This window comes from Salmo salar, chromosome 26, assembly GCF_965601325.2.
Source record: "Salmo salar chromosome 26, fSalSal1, whole genome shotgun sequence".
NCBI classification, from domain to species: Eukaryota; Metazoa; Chordata; class Actinopteri; order Salmoniformes; family Salmonidae; genus Salmo; species Salmo salar.
Genome location: NC_138316.1, coordinates 10,082,509 through 10,109,165, shown reverse-complemented (window position 1 = coordinate 10,109,165; position 26,657 = coordinate 10,082,509). Strand labels below are relative to the sequence as shown.

Here is a 26,657-nt window from a genome sequence, read left to right as displayed (position 1 = left end):
TCAGAATTACACTGATGGAGGTTGACCGCATGGGGTGTTATGGATGAAGACTAACACCCCGGTGTTAAGCCTGTAAGGAATTGGCGTAAAGTTTTATAAGGTCATTCACCCAGATAAGAGAGAACCCATGGCTCAGTTATCTCTGCATGGGGAAATTTCCTGCATCACGACACAGGTCAACAAATACATAAAGATACATCATGGATCAAGGTGGAAACTATGTGAGATGAGCTAGTTAATGTAGCCTGGAGGTGAGTGCCTTTTGTCCATCCATTCTTCAACTACCACTCAATCTCAGTCCCTTTGCTTTCTCTTCCTCCCTCTCCTCCTCCGCTCCTCTCTGTGAACCTGCCCTAGAGCTGTCCTGTCATAGGCTATGTGGGTGAGTGGCAGTGTGGTAGACATGCTACATCTACCCAATAAAATCAATTTGCAGGTTTATATCCTTGTGTAAATGTAGGAGTAACATCTCTTTAATGTTCAGTTACTGACAAAGGATAGCTGGTCATATTTCAATGCATATTAAATGGGCTTATTCTTTATTCCCACCTCTATAATTGTATTTATTCATGTTCCTCCTTTCGCAATCCCTTGCAACGTAGTGATGTGCCACAACACTGTCATTTTCCTATTCTCTCGTGTTTCACCCAATGATATTATATCAAATAAGCCTTTCATGAGAGAAGGTCCCCTACTCCCCAGCCATTGTGAGACCCACCCACCTGCTCTGCTACACTTCAGTACACAGCAGTAGAGGCTCCTCCTCTTACAGCTCCTCAGTGAAATGTAATTAAAAAAGAAAATAGTGAAACATTAAAAAAGTAATCCTTTTCAGATAAAACTATAATAAATATATTCACATGACACCAAATAATTTATTAAAATACACTGTTTTGCAATGAAGGTCTACAGTAAATTCAACAGCACTGTCTGGGGTAGCACCATGGTGTAGCTGGAGGACAGCTAGCTTCCGTCCTCCTCTGGCTTCATTGACTTCAATACAAAACCTAGGAGGCTCGTAGGCCTCACCCCCTTCCATAGAAATACATGGTAATGCAGTATGAATTGACATGTTGTTCATCCAAATCATATAATTAGGATCAGAGAATGAACTTATTATTAGGTGCCACAGAGCATTATGGGGGTTCTATTCAAATTCGTTTTTTCAAATTACAGGGGACAGAGGAGGTATATTATAGTTTTATTGGTTTTAGAACTTTATTTGTGTGTCCAGTTAGTGCAATTTATTTAAATTTGCCTTGCTAACTTCAGTAGCAAGCTAGCTACCAGCGCGAGTGTGCAGTTTTCTCCGCCAGAATGGTAGAATCAAATCAAATCAAATGTTATTGGTCACATACACATGGTTAGCAGATGTTAATGCGAGTGTAGCGAAATGTTTGTGCTTGTAGTTCTGACCGTGCAGTAACATCTAACAAGTAATCTAACAATTTCACAACAACTACCTTATACACACACAACTGTAAAGGAATTAATAAGAATATGTACATACAAATATACGGATGAGCGATGGCCGAACGGCATAGGCAAGATGCCGTGTTTGGTATAAAGTACAGTATATACATATAAGATGAGTAATGTAGGATATGTATACATTATATAAAATGGCATTGTTTAAAGTGACTAGTGATACATTTATTACATCCAATTTTTTATTATTAAAGTGGCTAGAGATTTGAGTCAGTATGTTGGCAGCAGCCACTCAATGTTAGGGATGGCTGTTTAACAGTCTGATGGCCTTGAGATAGAAGCTATTTTTAAGTCTCTCGGTCCCAGCTTTGATGCACCTGTACTGACCTCGCCTTCTGGATGATAGAGGGGTGAACAGGCAGTGGCTCGGGTGGTTGTTGTCCTTGATGATCTTTTTGGCTTTCCTGTGACATCGGGTGGTGTTGGTGTCCTGGAGGGCAGGTAGTTTGCCCCAGGTGATGCGTTGTGCAGACCTCACTACCCTCTGGAGAGCCTTACGGTTGTGGGCGGAGCAGTTGCCGTACCAGGCGGTGATACAGCCCGACAGGATGCTCTCGATTGTGCATCTGTAAAAGTTTGTGAGTGTTTTTGGTGACAAGCCAAATTTCTTCAGCCTCCTGAGGTTGAAGAGGCGCTGTTGCGCCTTCTTCACCACACTGTCTGTGTGGGTGGACCATTTCAGTTTGTCCGTGATGTGTACTCCGAGGAACTTAAAACTTTCCACCTTCTCCACTACTGTCCTGTCGATGTGGATGGGGGGGGGGGGTGCTCCCTCTGCTGTTTCCTGAAGTCCACGATAATCTCCTATGTTTTGATGTTGTTGAGTGTGACGTTGTTTTCCTGACACCACACTGAGGGCCCTCACTTCCTCCCTGTAGGCCATCGCATCGTTGTTGGTAATCAAGCCTACCACTGTAGTGTTGTCTGCAAACTTGATGATTGAGTTGGAGGCGTGCATGTCCACGCAGTCATGGGTGAACAGGGAGTACAGGAGTGGGCTGAGAACGCACCCTTGTGTGGCCCCAGTGTTGAGGATCAGTGGGGTGTTGTTTCCTACCCTCACCACCTGGGGGCGGCCCGTCAGGAAGTCCAGGACCCAGTTGCACAGGGCGGGGTCGAGACCCAGGGTCCTCTTGTCCAGATGGGTTAGGGCAGTGTGATTGCAATTGCGTCGTCTGTGGACCATTTGGGGCGGTAAGCAAATCGTTGTGGGTCTAGGGTGTCAGGTAGGGTGGAGGTGATATGATCTTTGACTAGTCTCTCAAAGCACTTCATGACGACGGAAGTGAGTGCTATGGGGCAATAGTCGTTTAGCTCAGTTACCTTAGCTATCTTGGGAACAAGAACAATGGTGGCCCTCTTGAAGCATGTGGGAACAGCAGACTGGGATAGGGATTGATTGACTATGTCTGTAAACACACCAGCCAGCTGGTCTGTGCATGCTCTGAGGATGCGGCTAGGGATGCCGTCTGGGCCGGCAGCCTTGCGAGGGTTAACACGTTTAAAAGTTTTACTCACATTGGCTGCGGTGAAAGAGAGCCTGCAGGTTTTGGTAGCGGGCCGTGTCAGTGGCACTGTATTGGCCTCAAAGCGAGCAAAGAAGTTGTTTAGTTTGTCTGGGAGCAAGACATCGGTGTCCGCGAGGGGGCTGGTTTCCGTTTTGTAATCCGTGATTGACTGTAGGCCCTGCCACATACTTCTCGTGTCTGAGCCGTTGAATTGCAACTCTACTTTGTCTCTATACTGACGCTTAGCTTGTTTGATTGCCATGCGGAGGGAATAGCTACACTGTTTGTATTCGGTCATGTTTCCGGTCGCCTTGCCATGATTAAAAGCAGTGGTTCGTGCTTTCAGTTTTGCACGAATGCTGCCATTAATCCACGGTTTCTGGTTGGGGGAGATTTTAATAGTCACGGTGGGGACAACATCACTGATGCACTTGCTAATAAACTTGCTCACCGAATCAGTGTATACATCAATGTTGTTGTCTGAGGCTATCCGGAACAGCGTTGAACAGACCTGAGCATGGGCATTTCCTGTTTTAGTTGCTGTCTACAGGCTGGGAGCAACAAAATGGAGTCGTGGTCAGATTTGCCGAAAGGAGGGCGAGGGAGGCCTTTGTATATATCACGGAAGTTAGAGTAGCAATGATCCAGAATTTTGCCAGCCCGGCATTCGATATGCTGATAAAATTGAGAGAGAATTTTTTTCAGATTAGCCTTGTTAAAATCCCCAGCTACAATAAATGCAGCCTCAGGATATGCGGTTTCCAGTTTACATAGAGTCCAATGAAGTTCTTTCAGGGCCGTGGAGGTGTCTGCTTGGGGGGGGGGGGGGGGGGGGGGGTATACACGGCTGTGATTATAATCGAAGAGAATTCTCTTGGTAGATAATGCGGTCGGCATTTGACTGCAAGGAATTCTAGGTCAGGTGAACAAAATGACTTGAGTTCCTATATGTTGTTATGATCACACCACGACTCGTTAATCATAAGGCATACACCCCTGCCCTTCTTCTTACCAGAGAGATGTTTGTTTCTGTCGGCGCGATGCGTGAAGAAACCGGGTGGCTGTACCGACTCTGATAACGTATCCTGAGTGAGCCATGTTTCTGTGACACAGAGAATGTTACAATCTCTGATGTCTCTCTGGAAGGTAACCAGAAGACTGCTCCGTCTGCCCCTTCTGCGGCACTGTTGTTTTGGGTCGCCTACTGGGATCCGATCCATTGTCCTGGGTGGTGGTCCAAACAGAGGATCCACTTCGAGGAAGTCGTATTCCTGGTTGTAATGTTGGTAAGTTGATGTTGCTCTGTAACGACCGTCGTCGTAATGAAACCAAGGTGCAGCAGAGGATGTGTATTCATTTTGAATATTTTATCAAATGAACCACTATAAACAAAACACTAAACAGCAACGACAGCAAAAAGTCCTGTCTGGTCAAAAATGAACGAAACAGAAAACAATCACCCACAAACCCCAAAGGAAAAAACAGGCTACTTATGTGTGACGCCCAATCAGCAACAACAAATTACAGCTGTGCCTGATTGGAGCCACACAGCCAAAATCAACAAAACAAACCAACCTAGAAAAAAGAACATAGAACGTCCACCCAATGTAACACCCTGGCCTAACCAAAATAAAGAACAAAAACCCCTCTCTATGGCCAGGGCGTTACATGCTCTTATATCCAATAGTTCTTCCTGGCTGTATGTAAGAAGACTTAAGATTTCCTGTGGTTACAGTGTAAGAAATAATACATTAAGAATACAAAATACTGCATCGTTTCTTAAGAACACGGAGCGAGGCAACCATCTCTGTCGGCGCCAGGTGTACGTAGAATGGCCAATGTTGCCGAAAATGTTGTGGACTTTTTGTTGAAGAATCCCTTTCATTCTCCGGGGTACACGGAAAAGGTGCGAATTAAAAGCGATGGTCGACCTCTGCCTGAGATCAGTTTAATGAAGAAGGATGAAAAGGCGAGGGCGTTCAATACCAACTGGTATCAAAAGGATAGCTGGTTAACAGGGAGCCTTTCATCAAGCTGCCTGTATTGCTGGCCTTGCCCACTTTTTGGAAAGTCTGAGGATTGGTCGAAAGGTGGGTACTGTAGTAGGATGTCCCTTGGGGGTATCCGTACCTATGTATGACATGCGAGGGTTAGGTTAGTAAAAGATGCTGGAGCTAGAACCTCGTTGTCGTGCGTCCTTATTTTAGATAATACTACATGGTGTCAGAAGTGGTTTTGAAGGACGTACCAAGTAAATCATACATTCAGGCTGTTTCAAAGCAGGGAGGGCACAGTGTTGGGGATAAAACAGCGCATAACATTATTTTGCTAGCTAACGAGCAAAGACTAAGTTACTGCTAAGCAACATGTTGCAAGAGGAAGAAGCTGGTGGGATTTCAGGGTTTGCAACTCCAAGTTCAACGGGCTCTGGCACAAACACGGACAGGCCAGTGGCTAGTGCTGACTGATTTTGCATTAGTCCCTCGGAGAATTTTGATTGTTTGGACATTCAAAACTGGCCGTAATGGTTTCAGGCACTTTGAAAGGTACAGGGTAGCATCAGGCTTAAACGTGAAAAATGAGGCATTTCAAGTTAATACACTGATCTACTATATGGGTGATGAAGCCGAGGATATATTAAATGCTTCAACGTTGACTGAGGAGGAGAACCTTAACTACAGTGCCGTTAAAGACTGTTTTGAAACACATTTTGTAGGGAGACACAACATTATATTTGAGAGAGCTAGGTTTAATATGCGCAAACCGGAGCAGGGTGAAACCAACGACAGTTTTATCACAGCTGTTCACAAACTAGCAGAACATTGTCAGTTTGGCGCGCTCAGGGAAGAGCTGATCCGAGATTGGATTGTAGTGGGAATAAGAAATATCACTTTCTGAAAAGTTACAGTTGGAATCTCAGTTTACCTTGTCCAAAGCTGTAAACCAGGTTAGACAGAGTGAGACAGTAAAAAGACAGCAGACGACACTGCGCGACAGCAGCTCCTTGCAGAGCGAAGAGAGTGAGGAAATAAATGCAAATAAATGCATTTTGAGCTAAAAAAACAGAGGGGAACACAGAACAGAGACAGACGTGGAGAAAACGATCACAGACAGCACCAGTAGCTAGTTCAAGTGTTTGTCGCAAATGTGGGAAATCCCCTTTCCACAGATGGAAAGATTGTCCAGCAAAGGATGCGGAATGCAGGAAATGTCACAGGAGAGGACACTTTTCAGCTATCTGTCGATTAAAGCAAATGCATGAGGTCTCAGAGGAGTTACAGCAGGACAGCATCTTTCTGGGAGAAGTAAAGGAAAACAATGCTGGCTGGCATTCAGACATTAAACTCAATGGGGAGGTTGTGTCATTTAAACTAGACACTGGGGCAGCAGTGACAACTATCCCAACTAGGCTGTATTGCTATAGCAGAGATGGCCCTTTGCTCTCTACAAACCAAAAACTGTATGGGCCTAGTAATAAGATATTACCAGGGGTAGGGCAGTTGGTGATTAAACTGGAGAGTAAAGACAAAAGTGCCATCCAGCCTGTCTTCATCATTGACTCTCTAGCCAGAGCGTTGCTGGGGCTGCCAGCAATTGAAGCATTGCAACTCATTGAGAGAGTGAGCGAACTGGAGGACCCAGGTGAGGTTTTCAAAAAGAAATTCCCAAAAGTGTTTTCTGGTCTAGGAAGGATAGAAGGTGACTACAAAATCCACCTGAAAGAGGATGCTGTCCCCTATGCCCTTACCACCCCCCGTCGTGTGCCTACCCCTTTATTGGCCAGAGTAAAGGAAGAGTTGGGGAGGATGGAAGAAATTGGGGCAGTGTCTAAAATAGCGAGTCCCACAGATTGGTATGCAGGGATGATAGTGGTCCCAAAAGCCAATGGGGACATAAGGATCTGTGTGGACATGAGTAACTTGAATGAGGCACTCGGCAGAGAGAGACACATCTTACCATCAGTGGAGCAGTCACTGGCTCAGTTGGATGGCTCACAAGTCTTCACAAAGCTGGATGCCCGCTCAGGTTTCTGGCAGATACTGCTGTCATCAGAGAGTAGGGCAGTCACAACGTTTATAACACCGTTTGGCCATTACTGTTTTAATGTTTTGCCATTTGGAATTGCTTCCGGTCCTGAGCTTCCACTGTAATGGAGACCTTCTCATGAAAGGACAACGGATAGTTATCCCAGAGACTCTACAACCAGAAATGCTAGACAGAGTGCATGATGGACACATGGGGATAACCAAATGCAGACTGAGGGCTCAACAGTCGGTGTGGTGGCTTGGTCTGAGTACTCAGATTGCCAAGCTGGTGGCCCAGTGTGAGGTCTGTACAAAATGTCAACCTTGTCGTCCGGAGCCAATGATGGCAACGGAGCTGCCAAAACGGCCATGGCAAAAGGTAGGGGCAGGTATGTTCTATTGGAAAAATGACACTTATCTGCTAGTGGTAGATTGCTACTTAAGATACATTGAAATAGCAAAGACACCCATAACCACATCAGTTGTGTTATCAATGGATTAAAGTACATTTTTTCCAGGCAAGGGGTCGCTGAGGTCCTGGTTACAGATAACTCTCCCCAGTTCTCTGCCAGCTTTTGCCGCAGAATATGACTTCACACATGTGACCAGTATCCCCTACCATGCACAGAGTAATGGTGAGGCAGAGCTGTGAAAACAGTCAAGGGACTGCTGAAAAAGAACAAGGATCCATACAGGGCTCTGTTAGCTTACAGAGTTACACCACTGCATCATGGGCCATCGCCTGTCGAGCTCCTGATGAGCAGGAGGCTGCGTTCCCCATTGCCTGTGTCGGCGGCTCAGCTTAAACCCCGATGGCCTAACAGGAAGGCCTTCGCTGAGAGGGACAAACGGCTGAAACAAACGCAAACTGGAGACTTTAATAGGAGACACCGTGCTAAGGAGAGGCCAGAGCTGACCGAAGGTCAACGTGTTTGGATTACAAACTCAAAGACACCAGCATTAGTGCTGAGGAAAGCGGATGCCCCACGCTCCTATGTGGTGGACACAGGCTCAGAAGAGGTACGAAGGAAGAAAACACACCTCAGAGCTCTTCCAGATCTACCAGCCACACAGACTGAGGCCACAGAAAATGCACAAAAAGAGGGTGAAGGAGAGTGAATGCTCACAGAGCCACAAGCGCGCCCAAAAAGGGATGTGAAGCCACCAGAGTGGCTGAAAGACTGTTACGTGAAGAGAAAACTGTTGGGGACCATACCCAGCAAAAAGAGACTGTACCTAAGTTAATGTTCATACTGTGTGATTTAATGCTTTCATACTGTTTCAGGATGTGAAGTAGCATGTTAGAGAATAATACTGGTTTCCAAATTGCATTTCAGTTATGCTTCAGTGGTTATGCATGTTGAGTTCTTGTTCATGGGAGAGGGGAAGATGTAGTAGGATGTCCCTTGGGGGTATCCGTACCTATGTATGACATGCGAGGGTTAGGTTAGTAAAAGATGCTGGAGCTAGAACCTCATTGTTGTGCGTCCTTATTTTAGATAATACTACTGGTACAGTGACCAGAAGAACATCGACCATTCAGCTAAACGGCAAAACAAAAGCAGGGAGCATATAAATGCCCACATCAGATTCAAGCTTCTGGGAAAAAGCTGCATCGATTATGACAAAGGTCTGCATATACAAACTGCGCAACACAATGAGAAAGTAATTACAGGATAAGTTCTGCCAACAAGGGCAACTATAAGGAGCTTGCAGAGGTAACTAACTGCACGTTACGTTGCTTTACTTGCTGAACATATAGAACTTTCGACTGTATTTTCTGGGATGTCGAAAACAATTTCGAAGGGTTTGATCGCTTCCATCGCATCATCCATTAAAAATTAGATTAAAGAGAGGGGTTGACGCTGCCAACTTTTTCCCCCGTGAGCTCAAGTATGCTTTCCACTTTCCTCCGGTATTTATTTAGCAAAGATGGTAACACAATCACTCTGGACAGACACAAGCAAAAACTCATGACATAAATGTTGCAGCAGCCTAGGCCACACCTAAACATTAGAAATCTGACGTTTCTGTATGCAGTGTATGGGATAAAAATTTGACTATTTTTCAGTCGGATCATCTGTAGGCTACTAATAAGAGCAGCTGCATGCAACCTATGCGCCCTGTCCATCTGGTCAGGGGAAACTAATTGGTAACGTTAGGTATTTATAGTCCATTTGTGTGTCAGGAGAGAATGTGAATGTTTATATAAAAGAATGGGCTGCCTATATGTTTTTAATCCAAAATGATTAACTGGAATGAACGAATCAACATAATAGTGATGACAGATGTGAGTACATTGGTAACACAATCACTCTGAACATTTTTAATAAGGCCTACAGTTGCATAGGCCTGCATGATGCAAATATGCATAAAGAAAGCTCAGCCCTGTGAGTTCTATTGTCTATCAGTTGTTGTCTATGTGTCTGGGTACAGGAAATCCCCCTCATAATGTAGTCTAAATATAATGTATGTGAACAAATATAAGGTAGCTGCAGTTTGACAGGGTTTTCATCCCCCCTAGGGCCAGGAAACCATGTGACTTGATTAGGAAAAACTGGTCCCATCATAGCCCATATAAAACCTTTTTACAACTGATTAATCACTGTCATACCTTATAGGGTCCACAGTTTTCCTAGTTAGGTTAACTTATAACAAAAAAACTCGAGGCCCCAGGGGGTCAAAATTGCCCCACCGCTCTGGGACCTATGGTGCCACAGTCTGCTTGCAGATGTCAGTTATCGTCAGGTATGTGGATGATCAGGGCTTTATTAGGGAATGTTTCTTGGGATACTTTGATGTGTCAAGTGGGCGAGATGTGCAGTGTGTTTGACTATACGAACTTTGAGATATCTGAGTTTAACTTCGTAGAGAAACTCTTCCAAACCTATGATGGTGCAGCTGTAATGGAATGTATCTGCTATTTGTATTTCCAGCTAAGTCCCCTCCTGTTCCCTGATTAATAGGTGATGACTACTCCACACCACTACCACTGTCAACTTTCTCATGACATGAACTGAAGCCACATCTCATGTGCCTACTCATCTACTGGCACATTGAATGTTTTCCCTCCACGCACTGTGAGTACCCCTATAAATAATTTCTCATTACTGTATGTACAGTTGAAGTCGGAAGTTTACATACACTTCGGTTGGAGTCATTTCAACCACTCCACAAATTTCTTGTTAACAAACTATAGTTTTGGCAAGTCGGTTAGGACATATACTTTGTGCATGACACAAGTAATTTCTCCAACAATTGTTTACAGAGATTATTTCACTTATATTCACTGTATCACAATTCCAGTGGGTCAGAAATGTACATACACTAGGTTGACTGTGCCTTTAAACAGCTTGGAACGTTCCAGAAAATGTCATGGCTTTAGAAGCTTCTGATAGGCTAATTGACATCATTTGAGTCAATTGGAAGTGTACCTGTGGGTGAATTTCAAGGCCTACCTTCAAACTCAGTGCCTCTTTGCTTGACATCATGGGAAAATCAAAAGAAATCAGCCAAGACATCAGAAAAAATGTTTTTGTCCTCCACAAGTCTGGTTCATCATTAGGAGCAATTTCCAAATGCCTGAAGGTACCACGTTCATCTGTACAAACAATAGTACGCAAGTATAAACACCATGGGACCACGCAGCCGTCATACCGCTCAGGAAGGAGATGCGTTCTGTCTCCTAGAGATGAACGTACTTTGGTGTGAAAAGGGCAAATCAATCTCAGAACAACAGCAAAGGACCTTGTGAAGATGCTGGAGGAAACAGGTACAAAAGTATCTATATCCACAGTAAAACGAGTCCTATATTGTCATAACCTGAAAGGCCGCTCAGCAAGGAAGAAGGCACTGCTCCAAAACCGCCATAAAAAAGCCAGACTACGGTTTGCAACTGCACATGGGGACAAAGATCGTACTTTTTAGAGAAATGTCCTCTGGTCTGTTGAAACAAAAATAGAACTGTTTGGCCATAATGACCATCGTCATGTTTGGAGGAAAAAGGGGACGTATGCAAGCCGAAGAACACCATCCCAACCGTGAAGCACGGGGGTGGCAGCATCATGTTGTGGGGGTGCTTTGCTGCAGGAGGGACTGGTGCACTTCACAGAATAGATGCCGTTATGAGGAAGGAAAATTATGTGGATATATTGAAGCAACATCTCAAGACATCAGTCAGGAAGTTAAAGCTTGGTCACAAATGTGTCTTCCAAATGGACAATGACCCCAAGCATACTTCCAAAGTTGTGGCAAAATGGCTTAAGGACAACAAAGTCAAGGTATTGGAGTAGCCATCACAAATCCCTGACCTCAATCCTATAGAAAATTTGTGGGCAGAACTGAAAAAGCGTGTGCGAGCAAGGAGGCCTACAAATCTGACTTAGTTACACCAGCTCTATCAGGAGGAATGGGCCAAAATTCACCCAACTTATTGTGGGAAGCTTGTGGAAGGATACCCAAAACTTTGGAACCAAGTTAAACAATTTAAAGGCTATGCTACCAAATACTAATTGAGTGCATGTAAACTTCAGACCCACTGGGAATATGATGAAAGAAATAAAAGCTAAAATAAATAATTCTCTCTACTATTATTCTGACATTTCACTTTCTTAAAATAAAGCGGTGATCCTAACTGACCTAAGACAGAGAATCTTGTCTAGGATTAAATGTCAGGATTGTGAAAAACTGAGTTTAAATGTATTTGTCTAAGGTGTATGTAAACTGCCGACTTCAACTGTAGTCAATCACATTCACAAACACATTATTACACAATCATTTCACTCCTTGCTTGGACTAACTCATTCTTATCTCTTTTGGCTAACTATGCAGTGTGTTGTGTTATTGTTTTTTTGTCTTCCCAGTCAAATCCTGTCCTGCACTGGTCAAGCCTCTGAACACCTCAACTCATGCCTCATACCCTCATTCAAGCACTGCTGTGATCCCTTTCCAATTGTGTAAGTAGCCTTCTCATTCCCCATAATATTGTACTGTAAATGTCTTTATTAAATGCTTTAGGTTAAAATAGTCTTTGACGATTTTTGGAACACACTTTGTCATCTCCGTGCGATCCACGCCTATACCGTGGGTCGCCCATCCTCTTAAATTTTTCAAGTCTATGTACCAGCCTCCACTGGTACATAGCATGCTCTACCCCTGTTATTGTTGCACAATAACCTTCATTTCTTCAGCACAAACGTATTAGTGACTATGGTTTGTGTCCTTTTATTACGTACAGTAATTCATACAACAATAAAACACACTTATTACATCAAAATCACAATGTGAAGCTAGAGGGAATATTGACTAATTTAACAAAGCAGATAAACTTGAATGCATAGGAGAGAGAGAATAAGATAATGGACCTCTACTCTCAACAGACCATTAACAATTAATCTCACCAAAACCTTAGTGCTCTGTGATAGTTCATGTATTGGGAAGATAACAATGATTCAGCAGATCATTATGAGAGGGTTTTGCTGTGTCATATTTTACTGCTCCTAGTTGTGTGAGGACAATGAAAATGAATCAGGAACAATCACTGACTACTCCTGCTGCTCAACTTTCCATGTACAGTCGTGGCCAAAAGTTTTGAGAATGATTCAAATATTAATTTCCACAAAGTTTGCTGCTTCAGTGTCTTTAGATATTTTTGTCAGTTGTTACTATGGAATATATACTATGGTATAATGGTATAATTACTATGGTATAATTACAAGCATTTCACAAGTGTTAAAGGCTTTTATTGACAATTACATCAGCATGACAGAGTGATCGCCAGCTTTGTCCTCGTCAACACTCATATTTGTGTTAACGAGAGAATCACTGACATGATGTCAGCTGGTCCTTTTGTGGCAGGGCTGAAATGCAGTGGACATTTTTTTTTGGGGGGGGGGGGATTCAGTTCATTTGCATGGCAAAGAGGGACTTTGCAATTAATTGCAATTCATCTGACCACTCTTCATAACATTCTGGAGTATATGCAAATTGCCATCATACAAACTGAGACAGCAGACTTTGTGAAAATTAATATTTGTCATTCTCAAAACCTTTTACAGCATTTCTTCTTCTTCCAGCAACAACATAGCTGCACCGAAGCCAGCTGGTGTGTGTGTGTGTGTGTTTGTTTCTAAGACAAACTCCACACCCATTTAAAAGTCCTAAAGCGGTTTTCTGTCTTCATGTTTACTCTGAAAAAAAAAAATGTGCCCCAATTTAACCACAAGGGGAGTATTTAGGAGCTGGGACAGTGCTGATATATTTAACCACAAGGGGAGTATTTAGGAGCTGGGACAGTGCTGATATATTTAACCACAAGGGGAGTATTTAGGAGCTGGGACAGTGCTGATATATTTAACCACAAGGGGAGTATTTAGGAGCTGGGACAGTGCTGATATATTTAACCACAAGGGGAGTATTTAGGAGCTGGGACAGTGCTGATATATTTAACCACAAGGGGAGTATTTAGGAGCTGGGACAGTGCTGATATATTTAACCACAAGGGGAGTATTTAGGAGCTGGGACAGTGCTGATATATTTAACCACAAGGGGAGTATTTAGGAGCTGGGACAGTGCTGATATATTTAAGCACAAGGGGAGTATTTAGGAGCTGGGACAGTGCTGATATATTTAACCACAAGGGGAGTATTTAGGAGCTGGGACAGTGCTGATATATTTAACCACAAGGGGAGTATTTAGGAGCTGGGACAGTGCTGATATATTTAACCACAAGGGGAGTATTTAGGAGCTGGGACAGTGCTGATATATTTTGCATCAAGCTTTTTTTTTTTGTTCCAACAATTTATTCATTATGAGGGGATTCGAGGCTGAAAGACAGTCAAGCACGTTGTGGTCTCCATAGTCTTCCTATGAAATTTGTATGTTGGCCTAATTCGTTATTTGCACATTTGCAGGTTGCATGCGTTACTTGAGCATGTGGTGATGCATGATTATAAGCATGAATTCATTACAGATAAGACACACAGATCGATTACTAAAGTAGTGCAAGTACCTGGTGTCTTTACAGACACGCGAAGTGAAGAGTTCACCCGAACGTCCCCAGGCCCCACTTATGGAGTGGAGTATGGGTAATGGCTTTTTTTCCCCCCATACCACTTCTGAGGACACCCGTCATCCATCCTGCTACCCTCTCTCCTGAACGGTAGGTGCACTCCTAGAACTGCCTCTCACCAAATTGGATTAATTAAAAGCATTGCTTTGAAGTGACAGGGCCTCCAACACTGAAGTGCCAGACTCTTATTCACAGGAGACATGGTAGGGGGGGCGGAGGGGCATGCAGAAATAATGGGAGTGGAGAGACCATGGGTGGGGTGATGAGAGGAAGGAAAGAGAGCATCTGTGTGGAACAGAGTGGGGGGGTGGGGGGGGGGGGGGGTGGGAAGGAAGAGGGCGAGGGAGGGAGAAGAAAAACTTGGCTGGAGAGAGCAACAGGGAAAGGAGGCAGACAAAAGAAGAGAGGAAATAAAAGTGGGAGGCCTTTCTCTCTTTCTCTCCTAAAAACATCTTACTTTGTGGCAGTATTTCCCCAGAGCACCTGACATACAATTAAACACATCGACTGCCCCACTGAAGCCTCTCCTCGTCAAGAACATGAGCAGCCACTGCAGATGGACCGCAACTCAGAGTTGGACTCCTGGGAGAACATTTTGGGGCTGGAAGATGGCTACCGCAACACGAGTGCTTTAACTTAAGCTCTAGCATCCAATTAGTTCCGCCACCTATCGGACTGAATATTCTGATGATTGCACTGGTTCAGAGGCTAGTCTGTGTAGGTGCTTAAGAGGGAGTATGCATTCACAGAGGACCATACTGTAGTTATGTAAGTTCGCGGTTCTTTGCCTACTCCACCTCAGCAACATTGACAGGGGCAAAGGGAGGGATTGTATGGGCAATCAGACTGGCCCTGTAGCCAACCACTTGCTCAGCTGTACCAGGTCCTCAGTCACTCCCAGCAGCACTCTCCAGGGTAATTTATAAAGTTAAGTGCAATGCTTTCATCAATTTCCCAGTTCTAATTTCTATCCATTTACACCGTTATGTAATTATCTCAGTTAATATAGAGGCACGGCTTTGTTTGTTTGTTTTCCCTCTTCTTCTTTGCACCGGTCTGAATCTTCATCTCTAGTATAAACACATACACCCTCAGTTGTTCAGATGGGCCAACACTAGATAAAGCTCAACCTCTGTAAACCCCCAGGGAGTCCATGTGTCAGATCATTGTGGGACCTTTTGGTCAGATCTGATACAGCAGAGCAGCGACAGCGAGGAATCCAATGATTCAGTTGATTTTATATCTACCCTGAGTAGTTATCAATAAAATATGAATAATTCAGCAGATTAGAAATGGTTCTTTTTTTATTTTTTTTAACAAGGATGCAGTTCCATGATAAAAAAAAAAACATAATTCTCAAGAAGCAAATGATTTCTGGAAGACATGAAAACCCCCAAGCGGAAAACAATCCTAATATTTGTTCATTTTGATTGCTCTCGTTATTTTTGCTCAAGGCCTGGCTTTGCTGGCCAATAGTGAGTATTTCTGTAGGAGGGGATGTGGGTTGTTTACCAGAACCATTTGCCATGAATAAACCCACAAAGATGTGCTAAAAATAAAAGGGAGGAAGCAAAAATATCCGTAGAAAGATCATTATTTCCATCCAATGTTACCACTAGGTCCAAGCTCTCAAGAGCAGGAGGTCAGTCTTGGAGATCGTGTGCACAGTATTCTGTACTGTGAACATGACTGCCCCCAATGACATAGTATTTTTCAAATGACTGAATACAAAATGTTCCAGGATTATAAACAGCTGGCAGGATATGTTGCTGTTATGCAATCAATTAATGCATTATTTATAAGAAATTCTCTTAATTCTCATACTGTAAAATAGCAAGTCGGAGAGACTGACAAGGTTTCAAACAAGTCATAACAGCTCACCATGTAAGAGCACCACTTCTTACCAGCACAGTGGATGGAAGAAAAATGTATGATATCGTCTTTCACCCTTGAGAGAGAAAAAAAGAAAAATGTATTGTTTTAGGTTTTACATTTGTATTTTTATTTGTTTATGATCAACACATATTTTCTAGGATCTTTGGTGTTCCCACAGCACTTAGTTGCACATCGACTACTGTAATATACTGCATTTTACCCTTTAAAGTAGATAGAAAACCCTTCAAATCACAATCCCCTACAAAAAAAAAACAGGTCCACTGAAGACACTTCCTTGTTTAGTTCACGTACACTCAGCAGATCACATACTGATAAATGTGAGAAAAAGACACTATGGTGAGTTAGTGACAACAGAACAAATACACTCGTGACCTTTAGGATTTTCCATAAAGTAATTGTTTAGGAAACTCATTTTATAAACACATTTGACTTACAAATATATAAAAAAATAAACAGATTTGATCCAAATTTCAATCATATCCAGAAGGTCACAGACATTTTTATTCTGAAGCACAAACATGTGAATATCACCTGTACGAAAATATTGCAGTGTAATGTCTTTACAATGATTTTGTGATGATCTGTGAACAGTTGTGCAGTTTGATTATTGTTATGTGGTCAGTGTAAAGCAGTATAACTAAATCTGTTGAGTATGTAATGTGATTACATATTGCCCTTAAATTGCACAGAAAATAAAAACCCTGGAAGTCTCAAAACGTCCTTGGCTGTGGAAAGTGATCAGCAGAAAAACTGGAGAACTGTATGTGGAGATATCTACTGTATATACTGTAGTTACACTATTTAACTATGGTCTTGATTGAATTGATACACAAGTTGCTTATTATTGTATGTTGGTGAACTGAGTAATAAAGAGCACAGATAGAAGGTGAAAGCTGAAACAGATGAGCTTATCTAACACAATGCTGTATGAGCGTCAAGGTGGCCAAATCCAACGCTGCTGTTTCACTCACTGCTTTTCTCCCACTTTAAAACCCAGCAGGACTGGAACCCTGCGAGATCAGCGTTCAGCTCTACTGCTCAATTTCTCTCCATCTCACCCAACAGTCACCATGAAGCCACTGTAAGCTCCCGTCTTCTGTTTAAAACCCATCCTTTCCATTATCCTCCTGACCAACAAGGACACTAGAACGCAGTCAATCATATTCTCTTCAAATACAACAGAAAACAGTAAATTCCACAAGTTCAAAAACCAAAAAAAACTACAAAAACACAAGATGAGTGTGCTCAAAAAGAAATAAAAAGGGGGAAACAAAAGGAAACTGTGTCAGCTGTCTGCTCCAGTTTCCAAAGGGGAGGGGGGTCTTTTCAGGAGCAGAGAGCCTGAACCATTCTGATGCCTGATGGGTCTCTTGGTTTGTCTGTCGCAAACACTGTATCCCATTCCACCCCTTTGTACTCCTTCCCAGATCACTCCGATATCCCAACCCAAGCACCGTAAATGAGCCACCGGTCTTCTGCTCTTTCCAAGGGTCGACGGTTAGAAGTAGCTGTAAACGGATTATTTTTGTAGAAATTCAGAAGGGTATTGTGTCTCATGGATCATACGCTAACATTAAACACATTAATGCTTGAACAACAAGCATATATTTGTCCAAATCTAATTTCACTCAGACTCTGATGCTATGAGGGGTAATCTAGTATTTACCATAACCTTACAGGAGTCATTACAAGCCATAATGGGACCCCTTAATCGAGGACAAATTAAAATGAAGATCGGCATTGTACAAGTGAATGGTCAGTCATACAGTATAGGAAAACACTGGGAAGATAAAACAATTTCACAATAGGATAAACAATGAACAACAAAATATATCTTTTTGACAATGACAAATTCTGAAGATGTTTGTAGTAAGATCAGCATATGAACCGACAAAATGGTGCATTGATCTCCTAGAAGTGATCTGAACAACAGTGACGGACAGTTGCTGCGGCAAGGATCACATGACTATTGCAACTGGTGAGTTTATATGAAAAAAAATACGATCAACCTTATGTTATTGCTTAAGTTGGCATATCTTCTTCTAGAACCATTATCTTTCTAAAGCATAAATAAACTCAACAGATACAATCACAATATACTTTTGAGAGAGCAATAAGCACTGCCAGTTGGCTGGACCAACAGTGGCTGAGAGACAAAAACCTGTTCGTAATGCAATAACATTTCACATCGAAAGATCAAAAAAGTAACCCACTCACCATGGAGCTGCAGTAAGCTGTTCCAAATTCATTAATTCAACACAGTTTATTTCACTGTCAAAACCCACCACCTTGCTAGGAAAAACAATAAATAAAGTGTACATTTTTGTTGTTGTTGCAGATTACTGCTGATTGGCAAACCAATTTTAAAAGAACTAAGACCTGACAAAGCTGTTTGAAGGACAATGTCCATTCAACCTAGAGAGCTTTGCCCCTGTGGTGACTCGGAATGCTATACGCATCATCACCCCTGTGCACCTCCAACTGCCTTTCTGTCACAACAACACAACCCACAAGGCACCGGGGCAGCTAGTGGGAGGCAAACTGGCCATTTTAAAGAGAGCCTTCTGGATGTACAACACATTATGTAGTATCTCCTGTTTTTCAAATTCCAGTTACCCTTAGATGACTGGGCTCAACATACCACAGTGGATCTAGAGAAGGAATCATACTGTATAAAAGACAGCCGTCACAAGTCATGGGGTGACAGTTTGACAGCGTAGAAGAGATACACCATTGTCAAAATGCTTCACTTCAAATACTTGGCACAGCATTTGGGTGTTTCAAGACAAGTTCGGAAGTTATGAGGCTGCGGATCTAGGGCTCATGATCTAAATGCTGGTAGTACATGTGTACTGTACCCTGTTATTATTAAATCAACCTTTTAAATACATATGTTAGTTTTCTTTTATGGAACAGATGAACCAGTGTTGCACACACATCCAACTGCATACTGTACACCTGATACAGGCATTACACTGGGGAGGAAAGGGTAACGATATTATCTGGCAACTCTCTGGTAGCAACATCTTGTAATGCTACTCGGTTTGGCTTAATATTATGACAAATCTCGAATATCGGCAATATTTGCCATCAACGATATGGTTGAGATATTGTGACGCGCTAGACCAGTGGTTCCCAAACTTTTTATAGTCCCGTACGTACCCCTTCAAACATTCAACTTCCAGCTGCGTAGCCCCTCTAGCACCAGGGTCAGCGCACTCTCAAATGTTGTGTTTTGCCATCATTGTAAGCCTGCCACACACACACACACACACACACACACACACACACACTATACAATACATTTATTAAACATAAGAATGAGTGTGAGTTTGTGTCACAACCCGGCTCGTGGGAAGTGACAAAGAGCTCTTATAGGACCAGGGCACAAATAATAATATAATAATAATAATCAATAATTTTGCTCTTTATTTAGCCATCTTACATATAAAACCTTATTTGTTCATCAAAAATTGTGAAGAACTCACCATAGGTTAATGAGAAGGGTGTGCTTGAAAGGATGCACATAACTCTGCAATGTTGGAGAATCCAATCTCAGATAGGTACATGGTTGCGAAGGGCACCAGTGTCTTAACAGCGCGATTTGCCAAGGCAAGAAACTCTGAGCACAGCCCTGTCCAGAAATCTGGCAGTGACTTCTGATTAAATAACATTTTCACAGAACCCCTTGTTGCAATTTCGATGAGGCTCTCTTGTTCAGATATCGGTAAGTGGACTGAAGGCAGGGCATGAAAGGGATAATGAATCCAGTTGTTTGTGTCGTCCGTTTCGGGAAAGTACCTGCGTAATTGCGCACCCAGCTCACTCAGGTGCTTCGCTATATCACATTTGATATTGTCCGTAAGTTTGAGTTCATTTGCACACAAAAAAATCATACAATGATGGAAAGACTTGTGTATTGTCCTTGTTAATGCTGACAGAGAAGAGCTCCAACTTCTTAATCATAGCCTCAATTTTGTCATGCACATTGAATATAGTTGCGGAGAGTCCCTGTAATCCTAGACTCAGATCATTCAGGTGAGAAAAAACATCACCCAGATAGGCCAGTCCTGTGAGAAACTCGTCATCATGCAAACGTTCAGACAAGTGAAAATTATGGTCAGTAAAGAAAAATGTAAGCTCGTCTCTGAATTTAAAAAAACTTGTCAATACTTTGCCCCTTGATAACCAGCGCACTTCTGTATGTTGTAAAAGCGTGACATGGTCGCTGCCCATATCATTGCATAATGCAGAAAATACACGAGAGTTCAGGGGCCTTGCTTTAACAAGGTTAACCATTTTCACTGTAGTGTCCAAAACGTCTTTCAAGCGGTCAGGCATTCCCTTGGCAGCAAGAGCCTACCGGTGGATGCTGCAGTGTACCCAAGTGGCGTCGGGAGCAACTGCTTGCACGCGCGTTACCACTCCACTATGTCTCCCTGTCATGGCTTTTGCTACATCAGTACAGATACCAACATCTTGACCACCAAAGTCCATTTGATGTCACAAAGCTGTCCAGTACTTTAAAACATATCCTGTCATGTTGTCCTGGTTTCCAGTGGTTTGCAGAAGAGGATGTCTTCCTTAATTGACCCCCCATAAACGTAACAGACATATACCAGGAGCTGTGCCAGGCCCGCCACATCTGTTGACTCATCCAGCTGTAACGCATATAATTCACTGGCTTGTATGCGAAGCAGTAATTGCATCAAAACAATGCCATGTCACTGATGCGTTGTGAAACAGTGTTGTTTGATGAAGTCATTGTCTGTATAGATTTTTTGGCATTTTCCCCCAGCATTGTCCCAGCCATATCCGCTGCAGCAGGAAGAATTAAGTCCTCCACAATAGTATGGGGCCTGCCTGTCCTAGCCACTCAGTAGCTCACCATATAAGACGCTTCTAGACCCTTCTTATTAATGTATCCGTTGCTTTTATACATGTCTTACTACTTGAAAGTCGTCTTTATTCTCGCTCAAAAAACTCCCGTGGCTTATTTTTCAAATGGTCATGTTTCGTTTCTAAATGTCTGCGCAAGAGTGAAGGTTTCCCGCGAGAGAGTAACGGTTAATGTGATTGGATGTTAATTATTTGACTAGGCTACCTGTATTTGACATTGTGTTGTTATTTCGCTGAACACTAGATGGTTTAATTTTATTTTTGGCAGTGAAACGAGGCTACTCAGGTGAGAAAAAAACCTCACCCAAATGTACAGCCCCATTGGAAAATATAAAATGTACTGTTTTAAAATAAAGAAATGATTTGGCGTACCCCCGACGGCATTGTGTGTACCCCCCAGGGGTACCCCCAGTATGGGAATACCTGCACTAGACAATACTCTATTTGAACTTTACAAATCAAAAACGGGCTGTTTATCAGTTAGACAGTATCAATGTGTTCAAAAGAAGTCTAAATGAGAAGGTGATTATGATATCATAAAATCAGCAAAAAAATAAGTCTGGAATTATTTTGTCATTAACAGCGATAATAACGAACATCGCTCATATTTGGAGTAGCATATTGTGGAATTGGTCTCCCTAAATTCTACTCTGTAATGTAATGCTGCTCTCCTATGTAGTACAAGAGATTCATAGTTATCTTGGGTCAACTACATCTTTGCAAACCACTAATCAACCATGACGACTAGAATGAAACATTTTGTAACTACCAAGGGTGACATAGAACATCCTCCTTCACACACAATAAATATAACGTATAGACAGAATCATAAAATGTGCTTCTACTATACCAGCATCTTGCTAACAGTGAGCAAGGGGCAGAGTCTTAACACGTTTTGAAGAACGTTGCAATTTGATCATGGAATTTGGTCCCAGGTGGCATTCGAAAACCACCCATCTGAACCCTGATTGTAAAAGAGTCATTCAGGTCCACCTCTCTCCGATGGAATGGTCAAACTGTAGCTTTGGATTCTTGCTCTCAATTAGGCAATGACAAAAGTCTGAAAGTGGTCAGGGCACGCAAAGGAACACCACATCCAAGAAAGAGACCGAGCCTAATCCTAGGTTGAAGATAGGTCTCATCCAGCCTACTATTGGATAGAAAACTGAACAGGCAATGGAGGAGTGGGATGAAGTTTTAAGTGCCTATTTCATTGTCGGGTTTTGAAAGCCTCCAGAAAAACCAGTAGTCAATGTAATAAAGCTAGAAGGAGGAGAGTCTTCTAGGTAGAGATCAGATGGGTATGGAAACCACATGACCATCTATCGACTGTAGGGGTCTCCATGGTAACTGGCGCTGAAGTTGTTGTCAAGAGGGGAGACAACAGGGGACAGGGTTGAAGAAGAGGAGGAGGAAGCAGAGGGCAAGTGTAGATCTAGATCGTCGACAAGTCCCACACCCTCAAACGCATCTTCTGTGTCCATAGGGGTCCCATCGGCCCCCTCCTCCACCCCAATGGGCCCCTGAGGGCTGAGATGAGAAGAGACTGTGATGTACTGGGAGGGGAGAGGTGTTACTGTCCTGCTATGGGCCCCAGAGGGCTCTAACAGGAATCCTGAGCTCTCGCCCAGCTGCATGCTGTGGTGGGTCAGAATACGGGAGGTGGGCTCTGTGAACGACAGAGTGCCGCGGTGGGACGGAGAGAAGGACGTCCAACCACCTCCACCAAGACCCTGACCCCTGCCCTGAGTGTCTCTGCCCCCATCCTGAGCCTCTGTCCCAGTCTGGGAGCCGCGGTGGATGCGGTGGCTAACGATGATGTTGTTACCGAAGCTACCCATGGAGGCCATGGTGGTGCTCTGCTCCCTCTGGACCACGGCCGTCATACCACCCTCGGCGATCAGCCTGCGGAGCCGAGAAACGGCATCCTCCCCACTGCCCTGATCTTGAGATTCCCCTGGGGAGAGGAGGAAAAGACACGGAGAGCTTTGTTAAACATACAGCAGAAACAGCTTCAATAGGTTGTAGTTGGTCACTTGGTTCCATTCATTTCCTCAATGTTGGATTTACTTCGCAATGTTCTACTCGCAATGTTCTACTTGCCTAACTACAATACACACATGAAAAACAAAAACAATTTCCACTTCTACACAGATGCATGTCCTCTGCTTGGCGTTTGAGAAACTCCCTCCATAAATGTAACCAGACAGTATAAACTATTTGAGGGAAGGTGGAAGTGGCAAGCATGACGTGATCGAAGTGGGCCTCTTCTCTGCGATTTGGCATGGCACGGTGATATCTGCGTTAGCCGTAGCGCTAGCCCTAATGAAGCCCACATTACCTGACAGGGGAAGAATATAGTTACTTACAAGGCTGGCTAAATGTCTTAGTGTCCAACTAGCCTGGATTAAGCCACTCCTAAAACAGCAATACCAGTCTGCTCTAGCATCCAGCCCCTACTATAATACCACATACTGTAATCATATTACTCAGGCAGCTGCTGTTGGTGTAGAGTTCAACTTATCCCAATCACCTACTGAAAGGAAATCAAATATTATTTTACGAGCCTAAAAAATATATTAAGCAACATCTCGGAGGAAGTGCAGCCAAATAAATCTTTGAAACTAGACAGCTGTGTACTGTAACATCAGTGAAGTATGAACATGGTGCAACTCAGTGTTACATCTACCTATCAAGTACACATGGTTATTTGGCTTTGCCACAAAAAGATTGGCTGTTTATACCCATTAATACATTTTTTATATTCCTCTACAGGCAAAATAAAATGTATATGAAGATTACTGAGGGAACGTCAGCGGCCTAAATGTTTTGCAATCGCACTTAATGTGATGCGGAGAATGAAAATGAGAGAGTCAGTAGGCGGCCTCTAGCGATGCATGGAGAAGCCAGACTGACAGATCACAGTACTGTGTGTTATCCGTCAGTCACGAACTCTCCGCGGACTCTGCAAAGAAATTCATAATGTAATTTGTGTCAAAAACAAAGCCACAGTCACAAGCACACAGAGGAAAAAGAACCAAAGGCGGTACTGTAAGGTGGAAACACTGCAACTTTAGCATCCAAAACTTCAGGCATTCAGGATATGAACATAGTACAAAAAAAAAAAAAAAAAAACATTGTACTTATGGCTGTCCCTTCTACTGAAAACAGGGGGTATCTGCATTGCTGTTTTTGACAGGCACTTAAATTGTTGGAGAATGAAATGTGTCAATTTGGAAGAGTAAACACAGGCTGTATGTTGTTGTTGTTCTTCTTCATTTGAATTGGGCTCCAAGCAACCATAAAAGTTTGTGAACAACGGTATTACACCGTTAATCAGCAGAATACCACTGGGTGTGCCAGCAGGACAGTGGCCCTGGCAGTTCCATTATTCTTATGGATGAGGCTACTACTGTACATTGGAAAAACATTCAAAAGAGCTACTGTTTACTATGTACAATATCATAATCACCACCTTTATTTTTCACACCATGTTTGCTGGCAACAGTCACATCCACTCCACAGTTTATGGCTGCTGTATTCAATACACAAATGACGATAATTTGTGGTCTATAGATCATGTGTGTGTACGTGCGTCGACAACTAGGTTGTAATAATCCCAGCCATAATAATGCTCTGCTGCCCCTACAAGGGAGAGGCCATTCATGGGATTAATGAAGGGGGGAATATGAGGAAGGAGGCCTCCTCCCCCCATTTCCTCCAACCCAGAGATAAGGAGACAGTGAGTACTGGTAATCTCCTCAGACAAGGACCAAACTCATTTATCACAGACAACCACTCCTGTGGACTGACTGGTCTTGCTAATGATGGTGGTGGTGGAATGGTGTTGCGATCATAGATATAGAACTGAGATGACCTCATGACGTGGGTTTTCTTTGGCTCACCTGGAGCTACATTATGTCTCCTATTTGTCAGCTATTTTGCTCTCAGGCAAAGATTGTCTTGACTTTTAACACTATTTTGTGGCATATAAATGATCCCACAAATGCCAGTCAAATTGAGATAAGAGTCTATTTACACTGAGAATCAGGTGTGGAGGACTGGATGAGGTTACCTGGGTTAGCCAAGGTGGTGCTGGCCTCTGTGAAGGCCTCGGCTGAGTCGCCATCCTCCTGCAGTGTGTGAGGGGGCGTCTCAGGCACCATTTCTGTGCTGCTGCCTGGATGAAGGTCCCTTATGTGTCCACTGACTTAGGGAGGAAGAAAATAAAAACACAGCGCATGTTGAGACCTTGTTCGCTGGGAGAGAAGATGCATTTGCTTTTCATTTTATACACTTTGGAAAACATGCGTGACTTGGTGACAACAACAGAATTTTATGTTCATCATGTAAGAGAAAAACTACATCCAGTCAGATTACAACGGTTTACCCAGGTAAACATTCAAACTCATTAAAATCCTCCAAAAACAAGCTCATTGTGAATTAAGGGGATTCTTCAAGGTGATCTGTACCAAAAAAAAAAACATACCTCAAAAGAGATACGGATCGGTAAGGAGTGTAGTACTCTGTACAATGATATATTTGTAGAAATATAGATTTACTCTGAGTAAATAGAATTCAGGAGAAACCTGTGCTATGTTGAACCATATCCCTCAAACATGCTTCCTAAAGAAATGTTTAGTCTCAGTGAGGGGGAGAGGAATCGGATTAGTGCAGTATTTTGTTGCTCCATCTGCGAAGTGGAGAGATGAAAGCCTCCATTGGGTGGCTGCCGTCTCCCGATGAGGAGAGTGGGTGAGGAGTGTGTGTAAAAAAAAAGAAAAAAAAAAAAAAGAAGCTAAAACGTCCCTCGTATGTAAAATTGGACTAGTAAAATGTTCTCTCACACCTCCAAAAATCATGGATATCTGATTGTGACATCAAAGGTGAATATTGGCATGACTATTTTCACCTCTAGATCCAATCAAACCAGAGACTGACAAGGCTAGGGGATTCTACTGAAACTCGCATGGCATCAGGGAATTGGATATAAGACCTGTCAGTGGGTGGCATTCTATCTGACTGTTTGACACCACAAGGCCAGAGGCTGCATGAGTAGCACTCTCTGTGTCAGTCACCTGTCCACCTGCAAACTGAACTGCAGAACCTTTTTAGAGTGGAGGTTTTCCCACAGTAGCTTGACAGACACAAATCCATTTAAGTTTTTTTTGCCTTAGAAGTGATGTTTCCAGTGATGGATTCTGTGACGTAGAAGTCCGTCACTGGCCGCGGGCAGCATTTGGTACTTTAACGCACGCACACATTCATCACTCCTCCCTGCTCCGTTATCAGATAAGTTAACAATGTGGGTCGACACACAAGTTAACGTCTCTATCTTAGTACATACATTTCACACTTACTTCAGTAACCAGTTAGGGTATAAAGAAATAAAGACAGGTGTTCATATTTAATATAAGCAATATTTAGTATACTTATCGATGTTATGGATGAGCACGGTTGTTTGTTCTGTTCCTCTCTCTCTCCATCTCTGTAGCTTCCAGGTATGCTGGATAAGGACCCGAGCTAAGGGAATTGGGCTTACTTTGTAGTGCCTGTCCGGAATGGCTCATTAATGTAAACGGGCATATTGGAAGACACTGTCAGTAGTGATGTAATTTTGTAAATGTTATATTGTGATGTTGTTTCATAAACGTGTTGCAATGTATATATTTTGGTATGTTTAGATAAATGGAAACTGTATGTTGAATAGGTAATTGCTTAATTAATTAGTGTTAATTGTTCTGAGGGGAGGGGCTACCCCTACAAAAGGAG

At 42.9% G+C, this 26,657-nt stretch overlaps 1 protein-coding gene and 1 long non-coding RNA gene across 6 annotated transcripts in view; one reads left to right on the top strand and one right to left on the bottom strand.

Moving 5' to 3' along the window:
- The first annotated feature begins 8,116 nt into the window (after nucleotides 1-8,116).
- Nucleotides 8,117-15,698, top strand: LOC106587107 (uncharacterized). The gene is made up of 5 exons (XR_001324369.3): nucleotides 8,117-8,739; nucleotides 9,988-10,101; nucleotides 11,884-11,976; nucleotides 14,046-14,180; nucleotides 14,558-15,698. It is a non-coding gene; the product is annotated as an uncharacterized LOC106587107 (long non-coding RNA).
- Nucleotides 15,699-16,065: 367 nt separating this feature from the next.
- LOC106587104 (activating molecule in BECN1-regulated autophagy protein 1A) overlaps nucleotides 16,066-26,657 on the bottom strand; it is a 111,904-nt gene continuing 101,312 nt past the window's right edge. For all 5 annotated transcript variants that reach the window (XM_014175101.3, XM_014175105.3, XM_014175104.3 and 2 more), the window contains exons 18-19: nucleotides 24,961-25,095; nucleotides 16,066-22,842 (exon numbers count right to left, since the gene is read on the bottom strand). In XM_014175101.3, coding sequence (XP_014030576.3) covers nucleotides 22,208-22,842; nucleotides 24,961-25,095 — 770 coding nt within the window. In that variant the 3' untranslated portion in view covers nucleotides 16,066-22,207. The remainder of the gene's footprint in view (nucleotides 22,843-24,960; nucleotides 25,096-26,657) is intronic.